General features: G+C 39.4%; 1 protein-coding gene across 1 annotated transcript in view; it reads left to right on the plus strand.

Moving 5' to 3' along the window:
- The first annotated feature begins 714 nt into the window (after window positions 1-714).
- LOC121865691 (DNA translocase FtsK-like) overlaps window positions 715-20,697 on the plus strand; it is a 29,069-nt gene continuing 9,086 nt past the window's right edge. Inside the window, exon 1 of the mRNA XM_042365248.1 lies at window positions 715-874. Coding sequence (XP_042221182.1) covers window positions 715-874 — 160 coding nt within the window. The remainder of the gene's footprint in view (window positions 875-20,697) is intronic.

The raw sequence follows: 20,697 nt of genomic DNA on the forward strand, positions 1-20,697 counted from the left end.
TAACCGATAGAAATACGATGCAGTACCAAGCAGGTATGTGTCTCCGATGACTCCTGCCTCAAATCGATCATGGAGAGGACAGACGGCCCAAATAAAGGAGTAATGGGAATCCACTGGATATTTTGCACAAAAACTGGTGAACGATTTGTACATTTAGAAAAACTTTACTTTTTTCTGTTGACAAATACCTCTTCATCTACACTTGCTCCTTTAATAGGGAACCCGTCACCGCTCTCCCCGCTGAAGACCATCGTTAAAGTTCAATGTGAAGGATAAGAGGAGGATGTAATAACGAAATTTAGCTGGGGGAAGGGAGGGGGGAGCAATTACGCAGACGATACGTTGTTAGTTAGGTCTACCATTTATCATAGACTACCATTACCTTTTATAGTTTTCTTCAACAAATTTAAAATACCATTTTCTTTTAGTATTTTTAGGGATAACCATGACAGAATACATAACCTATTAATTCAACCTTTATAATACACTTAGCCATGGCCAGATTCAGGCCTGTGAAAGCCCGGAGGCATTCCAGGTTGTGGAGTGCACGAACAATTACCACGTTTCGGTGATTATTGACAGCGAGGAAGAAATACTACTGGTGACTATATTGAATGACTACGAATGGGACAGGTGCTGCCTAGGAGTAGCGGGACCAGTAAAAGCACTGTCACCAAGGATTAAAATAAACATGGTAAAAAAAAAGAAGACAAAATGAAGCATGGAAAAGCGGTTGGAAGTTCAGGAATAGTTGCAGAACCATTGAAAGCACCAGGCAACGTAGGCGTGTTGATTGTAACTAATGGAATCATGATTGAATGTTCTACTTTAGACGACTGGTGGAAGAGTGTGATCATGAATACCTACAAAAAGGGTTTAAGTTGATGCACTTGGACGCAGGAAATACAGGGGCCTGAGGCTGTTAGATCAGGTTATGAAAGTTGTGGAGTGATGGAGAAATTGATAAGGGAGAGAGTAGATACAAACTTTTACTCCCTTAATGTACGAGTCATAAAGGCAAGTATGAACTTTTCATACTTCCCTGTTGAGCGCTGTAAACGCTTCTGCGCTTCACCTTGCACAGGATGTAAGGGGGTGCCCAATAAACTAGCTCGGGGGCAAATCTGAATCTGAATCTGAGTAGATACAAACGAAATGCAGTTTGGGTTCATGCCAGGTAGGGGGCCAGAGGCAATATTTATGACCAGACAACTACAAGAGAAACATTTACGGAAAGAATGAAAGCTGTACTTCGTATTTGTAGACTTAGAGAAAGTATTTGACATCTGTCTTAATCCCCCTTCTGTTTATCATGATGCTTCAGGCAGTATCATAGGACTTTGGGACTGGTCTGCCTTGGGAACTGTTGTAATAATAATAATAATAATAATAATAATAATAATAATAATAATAATAATAATTAACGGTTTATTGAAAGAACTTGGCAGCCAGAAGGCTGAAAATATACAGTGAATGCTGAACTTAGTGCTGACAGTAAAATGTACTGAAGAGGCAGAATATAAATCTACGAAACGGGAGGAAGGAATAGTCAAAAGGTTTGAGAGTGAATGTGGCGAAAACAAAAGTAATGATTTGTGACGTGGGTGAGGAACCCGTGGTGGAAAGTTGAAAATTACCATTTGCTGTCTGCAAGGCAGGTATTGGAAGCAACTTGATAACGTGCAATGAGTGGATTATGGGTACACAAGAGATGTAATGGATTGGATGGCGGACTGCAGGAAGATGTTGACTTTTAATTGTTCTCTGTGCTGATAACCATGTGACCTAGCAAGGCTGAATAAACTCTGTGTCGATGAATTCTGTTACTTGGTTGACATGATCAGTGCTTGGCTGGGGTGCCGGAAGTGGATAGAGGAAGTTCAAGAGAGTTGCTGACTTTATTGACGACAAGGGGAGCTTCCACTGGCAAGATGTGTTATATGGTATTGAAATATGGTCAGTAATAGATGTAGATGGTGCCATACGCAGGCTCAAGCGAGTTGAAATGAGAATGGTGCAGTGGAACTGCAATACGACTCAAAAATAGATAACCGTGTTCAAAGCTAAGAGGGCAACTAGATACTAAGAGTCTTAGTAACGTTCTGCTTAGATATAGGCTGAGATGGTTTGGGCATGTGGAAATAATGAATGAGCCCAATTGGGTCAAGAGATGCAGGATTCTATCTTCTTTTCTTTACGGGGAATACCCCACCCGGGCACAGGTCATCGACCCACAACGGGGCCTAGGGAGCGAAATAAATAAGAGTAAAATTAAATTAAAAATAGAAAAGAAAAAGATTATATTAATCTACACCACGAAGATGTCGGAAAACCAGCTTTTTGAAGTGAGACAGATTGTATGAGTATGGAAAAAGAAGAAGGCAGAGCATTCCACAGTTTGGCTGTGTGAGGAAAGAAGGAGGTACTATAACGGGTTATTCTAGTGTGACCGACATCCACAGAGAAACCGTGGTCACCGCGGGCAAGACGGGTGTTACGAGCCCACAGCCTTGCCGACGGAACACAGGATGCCAAATCCACCGAACATTGCCCGTTAAAGTACCTGTAAGAGAGAGAGAGTGAAGAAACATTGCGGCGAAGAGAAAGGTAAGAAAGATTATCAACTAAAGGAGGAGAGTTGATAAGACGAAATGCCTTTGATGCCACCCTATCTAATAGTTGGACAGAAGAAGAGCCACCCAAGATATTAGAGCAGTACTCCACGTTAGGACGAATGAATCCCTTATACACTTAAAGCAACTGCTCAGGAGTAAAGTAGCTACGGCATCTGTACAGCATTCCCATTTTTCGGGAGGCAGCTTTAGCGATGTTGTGGATGTTTGGCTTCCATGATAATGAGAGGAAATGGTGATGCCTATCATATCTATTTTAGAATTTAGCAGAATGATTGCGTCCTGAAATGTGATTGGTGGGATATCATCTAATTTGGAAAGAGTAATTGGTAAATACGGAGTTTTATTACTATTGAATTCAACCAAGTTTCTACCTCCCTATTCGGAGATGCTGCACAGACCCGCATTGGTAGATGTAATGATTTCAGTTCTAGAAACAGATCTAGTTTGAGAATTAGGGGGAAGGGAAAATTGTAAAGAAGAGTGAATGAGTCGAATCATGAGCATAAGAATGGAAAAAATTAGTCGTAGTGTGAAGAAAATTACATGGGGAAGAGGCTGTGGGAAATGACATTTGAGCTAAGAACCTGACAAGAGGCAGTGCAGCATGGAAAGCTGTCTTCAGATAATCGTAACTAACCCACGCAAGCGTGGAAAGTTGCCATCAAAATGTTGTTGATGAAATTCACGTTTGTTTTTCATGTATATCAACAGTTTAAGCATAAAAACAATAAGTCAAATGAATCAAGGATGACTCAATAGAGAGTTGGTTGTCGGCGGTAATTTAAATTTATTTATTATTTTGTAGTTACCTTATTTACCTACCTTATTTATCTAGTGGCCACTCACTAGAGGTGGCCATGCCGAGGGAAGGAGACCAGTGGCCTGTGTAGGATCCCTCCATTGTTCTTAATTTTTTTCAGGGTCTTTTTTGAAGTCCAGTACTGTTCATAATTCCACAGCCATAAGTCTACCATCCTTTGTGTGAAAAGTATTTCTTTATACTCGATCTGTACGATAATTTGGCGAACTTGTAGTTGAGTTCTCTCGTGTTGGTGGTGCGTGACATCACAAAAAAATGTCCCGGGTTCACTTTTTCTATCCCTTTCAGGATTTGAAGGTTTCAGTGAGATCTGTCCTATTGTACTTTGTCCAAGGGGCTCTGCTTAGATAATCGACTTGACATAGCTCCAGAATCATCTTAGTAGCTCTGTGTTGCACCTTTTCTATGGATGTCAGACAGGACCTTACCAGCTGTTCTTGCGGTTGATCCGCTCTTTGTTACAAATATCATTTGCCCCATTTTAGTACAGTAGGAAATCGGAGTACTCTTCTCACGTGTGCCCGGGCCAAGCGGGACTCAACCCATGGCAGATTCGTGAGAGGTGCACCCGTTAACTCTGTACTACCAAGTCTTGTTTGTTCGTGTAATTTATTCTCAGGTGTTTTTATTTTGCCGTTGGTTATGCAAAAGAACTCAAGCAGTTTGTGTACGATTTCGCCACAAAAACAAACCCACACGAAAACTATTGTTTATGAAAATAAATTATAGTTATCTTTTTTGGGTCCACTCCATTGTTGTTATTGAAGATGTATAAATGTGGGCCTCAAGTAACACTGTGATAAGCTTAGCCTAAAGGTTACCCCGCGAAATATTTCAGTTGGCAAAAGAAAATATTTTTGTACTAGAAAGAAAACGTTAATAAATATAGGGGCAACTACGAAAAATGGGTGACCTGTTTGATCCATTTATTCTTCTCTTGACTAGCCACCATTCCCCAGATAAATTGTTTGCCTGGGTTGTGGTGGTGTTAATCATAAACATCACCATTTATTGGACTCCTGGATTTAAGTAAAGTTCTAGATCAGTTGAATATACATTATACTGTACATTGGTGCTTGGTGAAGCTGAAAATACTGAAAGTAAAGGATAGAACTTATTTAACCCCCACTTTACTTTATTGTCTTTCTTCGCGACTTGTCAGACTACTTGCCGGTCAGTCACTTTTGTTATGCTCAGTTGTTAAGTCGTTCTGAGGCCGCTTACTGTATAGCTATTGGGGTTCAGTTGTGGAAGTCTTATTGATTATTCATCCATGATAACCGTGAATACAATACATGGTTGTAGTGGATCACAGTTCGTTATTAACCTCTTGTGTACGGGCTCCTCTCTGTGCTGAATAAAATCGTCTAATCGTCTGTCATTAGCTAAGTAAAATGTTAGAAGTGGCGTCCCCTCAGTGAAGTGACTAAGGTTAGTTTACTTGGATACGGAAATAACCCTATAAAGGCTTTCTTGAGTTACCCCTTGTTCTAATTGACCTCCTACGCTCCATTCTTGTGTGTAGCTGCACATTGTTCTTTACCTGCCCTGTCTGTGTACGTGCTGAACCCATGTAAATGTGTATGATGATTTATCGGCATAGATTTTGTGTGTATATACATCTCAGAGACGGAGTATTTGTTTTTAATTCAGTGACAGCGGAGAAAACACCTTAGCACACTTTGGCTACCTCCATAACTCGTAGATGACGTGAAGTGATAGTCTGTCGTCTGGTGCAGGGCCTGAAGGGAGAACAGAGAAGGTCTGCTCACGCCCCGATTAAGTGACGTCATTTTGCCCGCAGCCCAACCGTATATTTTTAACACACATAAACTACTACTTACTTTCACTTGCTTCATCAATCTGAATAACAGTTATACAGGCATAATATTTCTACAGAACTCCTCATTAACTTAAATTTATTGAAATAAATAAAACAAACAAACAAACAAACCCAAAATGAGCACCTGAACAGCATAGTTATATAAATAAACATACATTATAAATATAAAACACACATGGAACTGTATATGTTTAGCCTTCCGGCTGCCATGCTCTTTCAGTAAACCGTTAATTATTATTATTATTATTATTATTATTATTATTATTATTATTATTATTATTATTATTATTATTATTATTATTATACAGACAAAACGTAACCATCCAAACCCTTACTTTGCTAACTTCTTTGCCTTTTTATTATTCTGTACCAACGTCTTTTCACCATTGTTTAAAATCCTTCTTCTAAAAAAGTTGGACAACAAAGAAAAAAGGTTACCACACTTGCTCATTTACCTGGCTTCATCGCCTTCCCATGATGACATTGGAATATATTTTCCATTATTCTCAGCTGCTTATGGAAAAACTCACTCGGAACTGGTAGTTTCCTCTATTCCCTGCCAACAAATTCTATCCAGCCGCTTGTTTTTCCGTGTTTTCATTCGTAAAAATCAAACATTGGATTCTTTTCTCTTTTTTTACGGGGATTAGCCCACAAGGGCACAGGTCAATGACCCACATCAGGGCCTGGGGGGAGGGGGGAAGATATATATATATATATATATATATATATATATATATATATATATATATATATATATATATATATATATATATATATATATATATATATATATATATATATATGGAAGTAAATCACTGTAGGTGCACGTGATCCCAAGTATATGCTGATAACCACAAGAAAACACGAAGTTCCCAAGCGCTTTCGTGTAATTCACATAGGGATAATTACCTAATATCGATAACTTCTATGTATTATTTTAAGCTTCCAACTGGCCATCGGTGATCATGTACTTCATCATAATAGGTATTGATAAATTGTTTATTAAAAAACTTAAACTAACTTAAACTAACCTTAACGAATATAACCTAAGTGTTATTAATTATTTTATCGTTATAAATACAGGATAATCATCATGATATTATGATATATTCTGGAAAATGTAAATATGAGCGAAAGTGTAGGAGAAAAACAATTAAATCTAAAGTTACTCAAAACAATAATAAAGACTTCAACTATACAGAAGAGAGGAAAACAAATACTAGTAAAAAGTACAAGTAATAAATAACTAAATAAACCCTGAAACTAAATATATATATTTCCATGTTCTTTGTCTTTTATATTATATACTTACTGCAGTATATACTTATAACATATTTAATAACGTAACAATAATGGTTGCCCCTCGTGTACGAGGATTGCTGGGCCTAGGGCCAACTAGTTGTGAATTTGTTTAAGGTGTAGTAGCTGTCGCCAACACAACAACCACACCCTAAGTTAACGAGATGCATGACCCAGTGTAAAAGAATAGTCCGAGAAGACCGGACAACTTGCCAACTGCACTGTCCAACCATTACCGGAGAGCACTATCCGCAAATCGATTAATATTCAGGTTCCCAATTACTGCTGGGTAGACAGAGATAAATGGCTATAAAAAAAAAGGAAAACAAAATTGCCTATAGTTTCACACTGCCCGGAATCGAACCTTGGTCCACTTGCTTGTGAGGCAAATATGCTGACCATTACACCACAGGTCACCAAAATTACATTTCGTAAACACAAAAGTTTTTTTTTTTTTTCGTGCTGGTCAAGCCCCGACCAGAGGTTAGCTAGACCCCCGGACAACTCTTTCGGAGCTTGACCAGCACGTCGTATGGGTATTATCATCTCGACCTATTTATATGTTACAAAGTCATGTATATATGCTGATAACCACAAGGAAACAAGAAAACACGAAGTTCCCAAGGCGCTTTCGTGTAATTCACATCTTCAGGGGTGAGTACAGACTAAGGAGTAATACCTGACAAGGCTAATATATACAGTAGAGGAGAGTGAGATCAAGTCCCTAGTGAACAGCAGGGGTCCACCATGTTCCTGATACATAAGACGACTGTGTATAAAACTAAGGAAATGCAGTTAAATAACACAAGGAAAAATATATAATTCACAAATTCACAATAATCATTGTAACAGCTGTAGTATGGAAAAGGAATTTTGAACAGGTCGAGACGAAGTAACCAATATTAGAAAAGAAAAAACAATGTTGTTTTTCACGGAAGCAAATGCCACATGGAAAGCCAACGAAGAAGTATTAAATTACATTATTTATTCAGAATAATAGATAATAATTAATCTGGCGAGTGAACGCATTCCTGTATTAATGACAAGCAGGTTGTGGTGTTGTTTCCAGTGCTTAAGGTCGATCCCGTGTTTGTGTGTAGGAGGTCACCCTAAGGCAGTGTTTCTCAAACTGGGGGTCATGGCAAGAGTTTAGGGGGCCATGGCAGGCTAGTGTATGTTTGGAGAAAATGTGGAAACTATGATTCAACTTTTTTTTGTTACTTTGCCTTGTTCGGGGAGAATTTTTTTTCTCTTTTTGTTTTTGTCATTGTGTGTAATCATAATACCCATACGGTACAGTTTTGACATTTACATAGTATGGTGCAGGAGGTAGTTTTTCATTTCCATCGCATTCGTTCACATTGTACGATTCTAGTTCCTGTTTGGGCGAATTCCTTGATCTCAGAACGATTCTGCTTCCAGAGACCTCTATGATAAAAATCTGACTGTATTCTGGTGCTCAATGTATCAGTCATATCCAAAACTTAGTGAGATCGCACTTCGAGTCCTCTTGCCATTTTCTACTACTTATTTACGTGAATCTGGTTTCTCCGCCTTCTTCAAATAGAGAATAAAAGTCGAAACCGGTTACATGTGGACCCAGACATGTGATGTGCCTTATCAGTGACTCAACCTCGAATCAGTTGACTGACTGAAAGGAAACAATGTCATCCATCCCATTGAACTGTAAAAAAATAAGCATTCTGTTTGATCATTGTAAACATTAAAATAAAGGAAGAGAACCAAAACAGTTTATTTTCATCATTATTTGTGAGGGGCTTGGGAGAGAACTGAAGGGGGCCACGAGGATGTTGAGAGTTCCTCATGGGGGGAATGAAGTGAAAAGGTTTGAGAACCACTGGTCAAACCATTACCCCGGAGCACTATCTACAAATGGATTAATATTCAGGTTAACAATTACTGCTGCGTTGACAGACACAAATGGCTTTAAAAAAAATGAAAAAAAAAAACTTGTCCATAGTTTCACCCTGCCCGGGAATCGAACCTTGGTCCACTCGCTTGTGAAGCAAATATGCTGACCATTACACCAAAGGTCGCCAAAATCACATTATATATACACAAAAGTTTTTTTTTTTTTTTCGTGCTGGTCAAGCCCCGACCAGAGGTTAGCTAGACCCCCGGACAACTCTTTCGGAGCTTGACCAGCACGTGGTATGGGTATTATCATCTCGACTTAATTATATGTTACAAAGTCACTAGTGAGTTTTTCAATGTTCTTTTTGATAATATTTACTTATTCTAAGCTAAATGTTATCAAATAAATTACTTAATTATACGAAAAAAAAAGTAACTGCACCTTATAAATACTGTACTGTAAGTTACACTAAATAGGGATAATTGGCCATTAGTGATAACTTCTATGTATTTCTCCTTTTTGGAAACTTTTGACTGGCCATAAACGATCCTGTAGATCATAAATATACATATAAATGAATACCTTCATACAAAATGTAACCTGACCTGACCTATCTTAACCTAACCTAAACTTACCTAATCTGTCAAGCCTAGCCTAACTTAATCTAGCTTAACCTTACTTAATGTAACGTAACGTAACCTAACGTAATTTAACGTAACCTACTTAAAGTATAATTTAGCTATCATATGACAGTAAACGATGTTTTAACCGAAACAGACGAAATTTTACCATATACGAATTAATCTTAATTAAGTTGTAATAATAACACCCAAAAGTTATCTGTACTTAACTAAAACGACTGATGATTGGTGAAGGCTTAATCGTAGACTATATACTCCTGGTCATTACACTAAATAGGGATAATTGCCTTGTTACCGCAAGCAGTAATGAGTAGGATGCCACATAAACAAACACTATGTTAGGCTGTAAGTCATGTCATGTTTATTGGGCGTGTCTGCCCGTATACTGTATGTAGAGTATTGGGATGGTGGAGATGAGAGACCCAGACGAGGTTGGGGTGTTGGGTGGTAGGTAGTAAGGGGAGCTTGTTTGTTTATAAACGCCTGACGCAGCAAAGTCGGTCAGCCAGGGCAAGGGCTATGGAATTAACATCACCTATGCTCGTACTTTCTATCTTCACTTCATTCGTTCTACAGTTGACTATCATGCTCTCCATCTTGTGACTATTCTGCCTAAACAAATCAACAGCCTTGAGGTAGTGCAAAATGAAGTCATGCGCATCATTCTAGGATGCCCAAAATCAACCAGAATTGTAAACATGAGGAAAGAGCTCGGACTGCCCTCCCTATCTGAGAGGATATCTCTACTTAATACCATGTTTTGTGTCAAAGTTTTGAGGAACAATGGTCCCCAAACTACAGCTCAAACTGAGTTGATGTTCTATCTAAGTAATCCAGACTATCTCGCTAACCTTCCACAAAAGACTCTCTTTGGGGCTTGGCTTCATAAAAAGTGTTGCAGATCTCTTGAAACTGAATGTCCCAATCACCCCAGACGAAGCCATTAATGCCATTCCTCCTTGGCTGGATATATCAGTTCCTATTAATTACACTCCTGTTGGTAGTAAGCAAATGTTAAACACCGATGTAATGAGATGTGTCACACTAGAAACTATTAACAGACACATAGAGAGTATTAAATCAAGTGAATGTTATGCTTTTACTGGTGGTTCTGTGCAGACAAACACAGGTAGAACAGGCTGTGCAATTGTAATATATAAAGAAAAAGAGACGATAGTGTCAGACAAGCAAAGGCTGAACAACTGGGCCAGCACAACACAAACGGTACTAACTGGAATCTACTTAGCTACAGACTACCTTAAAGAAAATGGAGGTGGAGTGATATTCTGTTGTGATATTCTGACTCTCAAAGTGCCTTGAAATCAATGAACAGCCCGTCATGTTCTAAGTTTAAAGTTGTATGTGATATTAAAAGAAATGTGATAACTGCCAATGAGAACAACTCTCGTATCGAATTTGTGTGGATTCCGTCACATGTTGGAATTAGGTATCATGACCGTGCTGATAGACTGGCCAATGAGGCATGTAAGAAAGAAAATGTTGACCGTGACCTTGGCCTGTCCAATGCTGTACTTAAAAAACATTCAAGTCCGAATCATGAACTCTGATCTAGAAGAACTGAGAAATGCAGAAAGACCTGACAGTTGTAACATTAGTAAATATGGCAAATTTTGTGACGAGAGGTACCGGTATGGCCAGCATAAGGACAGAACCAGACAATGTGATGTAGTCGTGGCCAGAATTAGGCTAGGATACAGACACTTCTGGCAAGTTAGTAACGCTGTACCCATACCGGAACACTCAGCATGTAAACTTTGTGATAAACCTTTAAAGCAGACACTTGAACACTATATTATTGAATGTGACATTGTCAAAGACTTCAGGCCACCTGGCTTATTGTATCATGAACTTTGTAATCACGATTGAATCGGGGGTGCTAGGGGACATTCTTGCTGTTTATCCCAAATTTGCTAGCCCACACTGATTAGTCTTCAATTAGAATATGACGTCCAATGAATATGAATCACTGTCTTGCATGGCAGCGAACAGTGACATCACCCACACGACTTTGACCTATATATACTGCTAATGAATAAGATGCATTTATTTGTGTACGAACCTCTGTCCTGCATGGCAGTGAACAGTGACATGACCCACATGAATCTAACCTTAATATACTGTCAATGAATATGATGTACAAACCTCTGTCCTGCAGGGCAGTGAACAGTGACATGACCCACATGTCTTTGTGTATGAACCTCTGTCCTGCGTGGCAGTGAGAAGTGATACCACCCTCAGTGTCAAGACCTGACTGAATTACTCAGAATAGGCAAACTGTACTCCAAGCTTTGTCAATAAAGTTATTAAACTAACTAGGGCTGGGTATGTGACGCCGGGCAGGGCACTGCTCACTGTAGCTATCCCCATCATAGTCAACACCTAACTTGTTTCTCTTGAGACTTTCAACACGCAAGTTTAATTTGTACTTAAGTTTACACAGGTAGACTGTGTCCATTGCATCGGTTATCATTGTGACAACATAAAAATAAGGCAAATTAAGTACTCATTATAAGTGTTAAGATTAGACTAATTACATAGCTATGATTGGTATGTGAATATATATTGGATTAAACATTTATGTATGATTGCCTATGTATGATTTATTTGAAATGCTAAAATGAATTGTATTCAACAGGTTTGACCGAATTATAACGTTCGAGTTTAACGTGAAGTCTGATTAACCTTGAAACGCTCAGAAGGCGTTTAGCCTAATATCGATAACTTCTATGTATTATTTTAAGCTTCCAACTGGTCATCGGCGATCATGTACTTCATCAAATTAGATATTAATAAATTTTTTAATAGAAAGCTTTAACCTGTGTTATTAATTATTTTATCGTTATAAATACAGGATAATCATCATGATATTATGATATATTCTGAAAAATGTAAATGTGAACGAAAGTGTAGGAGAAAAACAATTAAATCTAAAGTTACTCAAAACAATAATAAAGACTTCAACTATACAGAAGAGAGGAAAACAAATACTAGTAAAAAGTACCAGTAATAAATAACTAAATAAACCCTGAAACTAAATATATATATTTCCATGTTCTTTGTCTTTTATATTATATACTTACTGCAGTATATACTTACAACATATTTAATAACGTAACAATAATGGTTGCCCCTCGTGTACGAGGATTGCTGGGCCTAGGGCCAACTAGTTGTGAATTTGTTTAAGGTGTAGTAGCTGTCGCCAACACAACAACCACACCCTAAGTTAACGAGATGCATGACCCAATGTAAAAGAATAGTCCGAGAAGACCGGACAACTAGCTAACTGCACTGTCTAACCATTACCCCGGAGCACTATCTGTAAATCGATTAATATTCAGGTTCCCAATTACAGCTGGGTAGACAGAGATAAATAGCGTTAAAAAAAAAGGAAAACAAAATTGCCCATAGGTTCACACTGCCCGGAATCGAACCTTGGCCCACTCGCTTGTGAGGCAAATATGCTGACCATCACACCACAGGTCGCCAAAATCACATTTCGTAAACACAAATTTTTTTTTTTTTTTTTCGTGCTGGTCAAGCCCCGACCAGAGGTTAGCTAGACCCCCGGACAACTCTTTCGGAGCTTGACCAGCACGTCGTATTGGTATTATCACCTCGACTTAATTATATGTTACTAAGTCACTTGTGAGTTTTACAATGTTCATTTTGATAATATTTACTTATTCTAAGCTAAATGTTAACAAATAAATGAGTTAATTATACGAAAATAAATAAAAACGTACCTGCACCTTATAAATACTGTACTGTATGTTACACTAAATAGGGATAATTGGCCATTAGTGTTAACTTCTATTTGTTGTATTCAAACTAGTGCCTCATGACCTTGTGTTCCTCTTTCACGCAAGAAGCATTTTACTGTTCTTGGCCAAGCGGGAAAGCAAAGCCTCCTTCACAAGCACATAGTCTCAACTTGACTTTCAACCACGAGGATGTTGAGAGTTCCTCATGGGGGGAATGGAGTGAAAAAGTTTGAGAAACACTGCCTTAAGGTAATGCACAAGTCTCTACTTAGGACAAGAAGATTTCCAGACGTCCATGGCCTCAATCACTGGCCCAGAATCAGTAACTTTGAAGAAATGGAAGGTCATGTGCAGACAAACTCAACAAGCAGTTAAATTGACTGTAGGTGGAAATGTGAAGGTTTATGATTTGAATTGTACACTATTCAGCGAGGTGGTTGAAAGTCAAGGAGAGACTATGTGCTTGTGAAGGAGGCTTTGCTTTCCCGCCTGGCCAAGAACAGTAACATACAGTACTTCTTGTGTGAAAGAGGAACACATGGTCATGAGCCACTAGTTTGAATACAATAAATAAAAGTATTACTGGCATACAACTTCAGTTATGTGTAGTGAAGGAGCACTGCCAGGAATGTGACTGTGTTTGAGGGTTACCGCGTTATGACACCCGTAACTCATATGACCCTACATCTCCTGGTCCAGGAACCATCGAGCGACCATACAAGTAATTTTATTTTTGTTTTTGTTTTTTACACGGGGATTAGCCCACCCGGGCACAGGTCACTGACCCACATCAGGGCCTGGGGGAGAAAAATATAATAATAATAATAATACAACAATTAATAGCAAATTAATACAAATAAAATAATATAAATAATAATAATAGTAATAACCAAAAATAAATACAAAAACGAAAAATAAATCAAGAGTGAGAAACGATATACATTATGTATGTTGTGTTGTCCAAGTAAGAGAAACAATTGAGACCCTGCAATTGTGTGTAAATGAGGCAGAAAGTCAGATTAGCAACCTGGGACTTGGTCACAATTTTTGTGATGCCACATGGCAGCAGGGTCTACCATTAGACAACACATTATGCTTCCAATATCTTCCCAGGCGGCAGTACCTCCCTGTTTGGTAGCTGCCTACTACCTAGTGCTCTTGCTCAAACTGCATATCTTCTGGCAGGGCTCCATCATCATCTTGTGATTCATTGAGATCTATGGAGGAAAATAGCATGGTTGACAAACATAATTCATTATTGAGGGACTCTTCTTTGTTTTCCTGCACAAGGCTCAAAATGTCTACTGCATATTCTAGCAAAGGCTGGATTAATTGAATCTTCTCTCTTGCAAAGATTGACCCACTTCTGCTTAACCTCCTCTTCTACAGGAAGCTTGAAGCTAGCGTTGTTAATATTCTTCGTGTAATTTGATTCACAGGCAAAGACAGCACAGTTGTTAGGCATTGTATACAATATTCCCATAACTCTTATATTAACTGCTTTAGGAAGTGACCTTATATTAACTGTAAGGTCTTGGGTCAACTATGTGGGTGACTGGGTGAGCACGAAGCCTGGGTTAGGGCACGGTGACATCATGAGGGGGATGGGACATGTTTTCATTCGCTCGTGAGCAGACCTCTCCTTAGTCCTTGATCTGGTGTACACGGGAAGGACCTAGTAACTTCGCCTTGCCATCAGAGCCATGAATCTGATTTTCAATTAGAATAATGATAGATGATAATTAGGACGGTTCTGGGAGAAGAAAATGTTGCACGTAGTCTTGCACCAATCTCCCCTCTGTTTCATTTCTTCCTTTGGAGGTTTCTTATCCATTGAAATATCCCGAAGAAAAAGTAGAAGTGGAGTAGAGACAGTCAGTCGATATAGAAATAATGACAGAGGAGGAAGGTGTGAGGGAGCAAGGGATAAGAGGAGAAAGGGGATGAGAAGAAAAGGAATAGGAGGACAGGAGGAGCAGAGGGTATAGGATGGGGATGGGGATGGGGGGGGGGCGTCAACCAGCAGAATTGTCATAGAGTATTATTCATTACTTACAGGTGTCCATGTGTTAGAGGAACCAACTTATATACTGAAGATTATTAACAGCACCAGTCCTTAGATCAATAACTTACAGGGTCAAAATCCTTATGTGACTATTATACAGCTCTACTCTGGGTGTAAAAACAGCCCGAGAACGTTTAGAGTGGAGGACTGTAGTCGCCAACCCTCAGATATTGGGACGGTACTCATTGATTGATTGACTCTGGCTGTATTGTTAAGGAGAAAATTGTTCAGATGTCTCACCCACGTGTCCGCTGCAGCATAAAGATGATCTGAGAATTGCTGTAGAATGAGGTATTTTTCTGAAGGTAGTACAAGTTTATTTTTCAGGACTGAAAACAAAAACTTATTTAATAAACGCTTTATAATGACGCAAATGCCAGCTGCAACCCAACTTGAGACATTTGTCTCTAATAGTTTATTATTGATGTCTAATGCATGAACTAATGTAGAGTACGTGCTAGAAGACCTGCCGTATCATAAAGGTGATCTGAAAATTATTTTACCAAGTTACGTGTTGATGGAAGATAGTCGAAGGTAATTTGGAATCAAGCCCTGAGGCAAGACGCCAGGGTACCACACACACACTGGCTGGCAGTGATAAATTTTACAGTAATTAAAAGTAAAAGCACAGTCGCGTGTATGCTGTACTATAACAAGCAAGTTCGTCGACGTGTAAGACCTCGGCCGCGCGTATATTACTAGTGGGAATGTAGAAGTAGGAATCACTGACGAATCACTAGTCCCGATTAAAACTAAGTGGCTCACCTATTGAATAAACGAACCTTAAGCCGGAACCTAAGTTATAAATATTCTTGGCCACTGACGAAATACATCGATAAATCGAAAATATTCCACCAGTAATCACCGCATCTGAAGCTCCTCAGGTGTGTGTACCATATGAACCGTTTGTCTGTCTGCAGAATAACACTAGAGAGGACAGAGCTACAGCTTGTATAATGAGCATATATATCCCCCATGACAACCCCAAGAGTTATATATGTTTAGGTCAGTCACAGCTCCAAAAAAATACAGAATAAATGAATAAATAAAATAAATAGATGGTAGAAAATTTGATTGTTGCTTCACCCTAATTTGACTTCAGTAACTGGACGCGGCAGTATCTCATAAAGGCAGCTAAAATCCACTACTGAAACCGTTTAGTGCTGTGAGCCACAAGAACAGTGTGACGTGACCTGACTGTGATGTGACCTGCCTGTGGTGTGACCTGACTGTGGTGTGACCTAACTGTGGTGTGACCTGACTGTGGTGTGACCTAACTGTGGTGTGACCTGTCCGTGATATGATCTGCTAGTTGGGTAACCTCACTGTGATTATAACCTGACTGTGATGTAATCTGACTGTAATGATAACGACTGGTGTAAACCTGACTGGCAAATTAATGATAACTTTTAGATTTAAGCAACTTGTGACGACGATTTTGTCTAGTGTTTACAAATAATCAAACCTAAATGCTATTATTTTATCCATTTCTTTCGTCGTTCATAAATTCATTCTCACTCACACCATGACGCGTTGAATCACTTTAATTAGAGGGTTAGAGGCCAATTTACCCGTAATCTCAACAATCTTTTAATGAAAGGCTCGGATAAGAGACTTGATTTATATAACACGTACTAATTGACAGTCGCCTTTTACTCAGTCTTGGTAATGAAGTTAGGAATATTATACACCAACAGCGGGTGTGGGCTGACCTTGAGCTTGTGGCAGGAGAAAGTAATTGTTGCTTGTCCTCTGGTGGTTGTCACAGACCAGGGTGGGGGCCGGATTCTCAAAGGTTTTCACGGTTAGAATTTCATTATCTTTGTGAAAACGTATCCAATCGGTTCGTCATTACTGAAATACTTAATTGTAAAAAAATAATTTATTGTTACGATCAGATTTAGTTGTTTAAAAGGCCATTAATTATTGCATTGCAGAAATATGGCCTCAGAGTGGTTTATACGTTCACTTAACCACAGTTTGGGAGAAATAATGAACTTACGATTCTTTTGAGAATCCTCGGTCAGGATGTGGTGCCACAACCCAGCGTGGCCTTATCCTGTGGCTACCATGGCCATTTATCCTTCTGTCCCCCCCCCTACCCCAGGCCACGGAGCCGGCACTTTCCAGGATTAAAAACAGAGATTTTAGCCACGTTCCCGGTTTAATTAAAAACTGGAAATCCCGGGAAGAGTGAGTGAGACTTACCCACGGCGGGGGTCGAGACACCTGGCTCCCTCACCTTCGGCCATTCATTACACCAAAATATTGACCTGACTCGTGGAAGTTGATTACCAGTGATAAATAACCAACTGTGAAATAAAATTCGAAATGACACAAGAATGAGAGAGAGATGAAATGAGAGAATTTAAGATTAAAACTATTTGCAGAGATAATTGACAATGATGAGTATGTGAATTATTTTAGATGCGAAGACTCATTTTTTACAACTACGTTAGACCGGCCACATTACCTGCATGGACGACATTGGAATGTGAAAGCAGTTACTCTTTAGTCACCTAAAGAATGGTATATGCTACACTGAAGGACTGCAGGAAAGGTATAAGGAAAATCCTAAAGCCAACCTGAAAAAAGTGCCAGATCGACCCCCTCACCTGGGAGACAATTACTCCACACCGTAACGCTTGGAGGAGCACCACACGAGGTGTCAATACCATTGAGTTAATTTGACTGCATACTCGGGCAGATAAGCATCGGCGCCGGAAAGACTCCCACACTACAGTAGATGTAATGGACGGTCTCGGGAGTCCCGTATCGGCCTCGCGAGTCACCTCAGAGCTCACCAACGAAGGTGACATCACAAATAACTCATATAATTGTGTAATCGCTGGATGGTGGTCATACTCAATTACGAGTAACGGTAAAGTAATACCCATACCCATAATACCCAGCTCCTCCTCCTTTGTGGTTTCTGTACCCACATTGAAAATGAAAGATGAGTAAATAAAGAAGACAGAAATAAATAAGAATCAATAGATCGAGTGATAAAAAATATATTTGAAGGGAAAATAGCCGAGGAAGAGACGGGTCAAGGCTGAGTGATGGAGGTGTATTTTTCCTGTCCATTATCTGACTTGAGACGCACAGGGGAGTGGTGGTGCTGATAGTGGTCGTGTGCCGTGTGGTGGTGATTGTGTGTGGTTGTAGTTGTGATGGTTTGTGTTGGTACTGGTTATGTGGTAGTGGTTGTGTTGTTGGTGGTTGGGTGGTGTGTAATGGTGGTAGCTGTGTGGAAGTGGTTGTTTTAATGGTGGTGTTGGTGGTGGTAATTGGATAGTGTGTGGTAGTGGTGGGGTTGTGTGGAAGTTGTGGTTGTGTGTTATGTAGCATCATTAAAAAAAATCAACCGTAACTCCAGGATTCCTATGACTAATTCATTCAACCACAAAAAAAAAATATATCAACCAAAGAATTCTTCCTCCCTCTTCCTGCTGACTTTTCGGTAAGTCTATCCTACCCTGAGATCATGCTCGACTGAATGGCATAATTACCAGTCGTTTAAGTGATTGATATTCACAGCCGTAGTACGCAAATAAAAACTGTTATATTTACTAAGTTTAATTTAGTCAGTGACAAGTAAAAGCAAAACCAGTGTGTAGTTCCTCATGACATGAATCTTATCGTAGTTATAAACGTAGAAAATATTATTATTATTATTATTATTATTATTATTATTATTATTATTATTATTATTATTATTATTATTATTATTATTAAGAGTTTTCAGGACAACAAATGCTATTGTCTTTGGGTTTGTTTACATGGTCTCTAGTTGTTTACATGGTTTCTAGTTGGTTTGTTTACATGGTCTCTAGTTGAGTTTTTTTTACATGGTCTAGTACTCTAGTTGGTTTGTTTGTACATTGTCCCTAGTTGCTTACATGGTTTTTAGTTGGTGTGTTTACATGGTCTCTAGTTGGTTTGTTTACCCAGTTTCTAATTGTTTATATGGTCTCTAGTTGTTTGCATGGTATCCAGTTGTTTACATAATCTTTAGTTGTTTACTTGATCTCTATTTGGTTTGTTTTCATGGTTTGTAGTTGAATTGTTTATATGATGGTATCTCTAGTTGTTTACATAATCTTTAGTTGTTTACTTGATCTCTATTTGGTTTGTTTTCATGGTTTGTAGTTGAATTGTTTATATGATCTCTGACTGTTTACCTAGTCTCTAGTTGTTTACCTGGTCTCTAGTTGTTTACCTGGTCTCTAGTTGTTTACCTGGTCTCTAGTTGTTTACCTGGTCTCTAGTTGTTTACCTGGTCTCTAGTTGTTTACCTGGTCTCTAGTTGTTTACATGGTCTCTAGTTGTTTACATGGTCTCTAGTTGTTTACCTGGTCTCTAGTTGTTTACCTGGTCTCTAGTTGTTTACATGGTCTCTAATTGTTTACCTGGTCTCTAGTTGTTTACCTGGTCTCTAGTTGTTTACCTGGTCTCTAGTTGTTTACCTGGTCTCTAGTTGTTTACCTGGTCTCTAGTTGTTTACCTGGTCTCTAGTTGTTTACCTGGTCTCTAGTTGTTTACCTGGTCTCTAGTTGGTTTGTTTACAATACATGGTCTGTAGTTGGGGAAGGTATAAGTCTCTCACTTCCTGTTGGTAAGATACATTAGTTTCAGCCGTTTATTGGTGATTTATGTTTTCATTAGTGGTAAAAGTTGAGGAATTTTAATTGGATTTGCACTAACTCGTAATTGGCGACCTGCTTCCCCAATATCCGATGGAGGCAGACTACCCACCAATACCCGGTGAGTTATGATGGAGCCGGCCCTTATTGGCTGCCGTTATACACACCAGTAGTTGACCCTAATAATGCTAATGGCTTATTATATGACACACACACACACACACACACACCACCTACTATTACTTTGCTGTCACTCGGAATCGAGTATGACGATCATCCAGCTATGATACAATGATATGAGTTATTAAGGATGTCACGTAGATTGGTGAGTTCTAAGGTGACTAAAGAGGCCGGCAGGGTCGATCACAGATGTTGCACATGTGGGGGACTACATCTAGTGCAGAAGGGGAAGCGTCTTTCCGGCTTTGGCGCTTGTTTGCCTCGTTGTGCAGTCGGGCTAGCTCGAAAGTATTGACACCTCGTGTGGTGATCCTCCAAGCGTTTCGGTGTGGAGTAATCGTTTCCCAGGTAAGGGGGTCGATTTGGCACTTTTTCAGGTTTGTCTTAAGACTATCTTTATACCTTTTCAGTTGCCCGCCAGCGATACGTTTACTATTCGTTAGGTGGCTGTAAAGTAGCTGCTTTGGCAGTGTACTGTCGACCATGCGGGTAACATGGCCAGTCCAGCGTAGTTGTTCATGGATAATGGTAGCCTTGATGCTTCTACAGTTGATGTTAGCAAGAATACTGGTATTTGTTCTCTTGTCTTCCCAGCGAACTCGGTGGATGGAACGTAGACTACGTTGGTGAAAGTTTTCAAGCACCTTGAGGTGCCTCCTGTATGTGACCCATGTCTCGCTGCCAAATAGCAGGGTGGGGAGGACCACTGCTCGATACACGTGTAACTTTATAGATAATTTCAACTCCCTACAGCTGAAGATACGGTTTCGGAGTCTGTAAAAGGCTTGAGATGTACATCTGATCCGATGCTGAACCTCTTAATCGATGTCTGCGGTAGTGGACAGGTGGGAGCCGAGATACCGAGGGTGGGTAGCATTAGAGAGGGTAGTACCATTAAGCTGGATG

Source organism: Homarus americanus, unplaced genomic scaffold, assembly GCF_018991925.1.
Source record: "Homarus americanus isolate GMGI-L3 unplaced genomic scaffold, GMGI_Hamer_2.0 scaffold51859, whole genome shotgun sequence".
Taxonomy (NCBI): Eukaryota; Metazoa; Arthropoda; class Malacostraca; order Decapoda; family Nephropidae; genus Homarus; species Homarus americanus.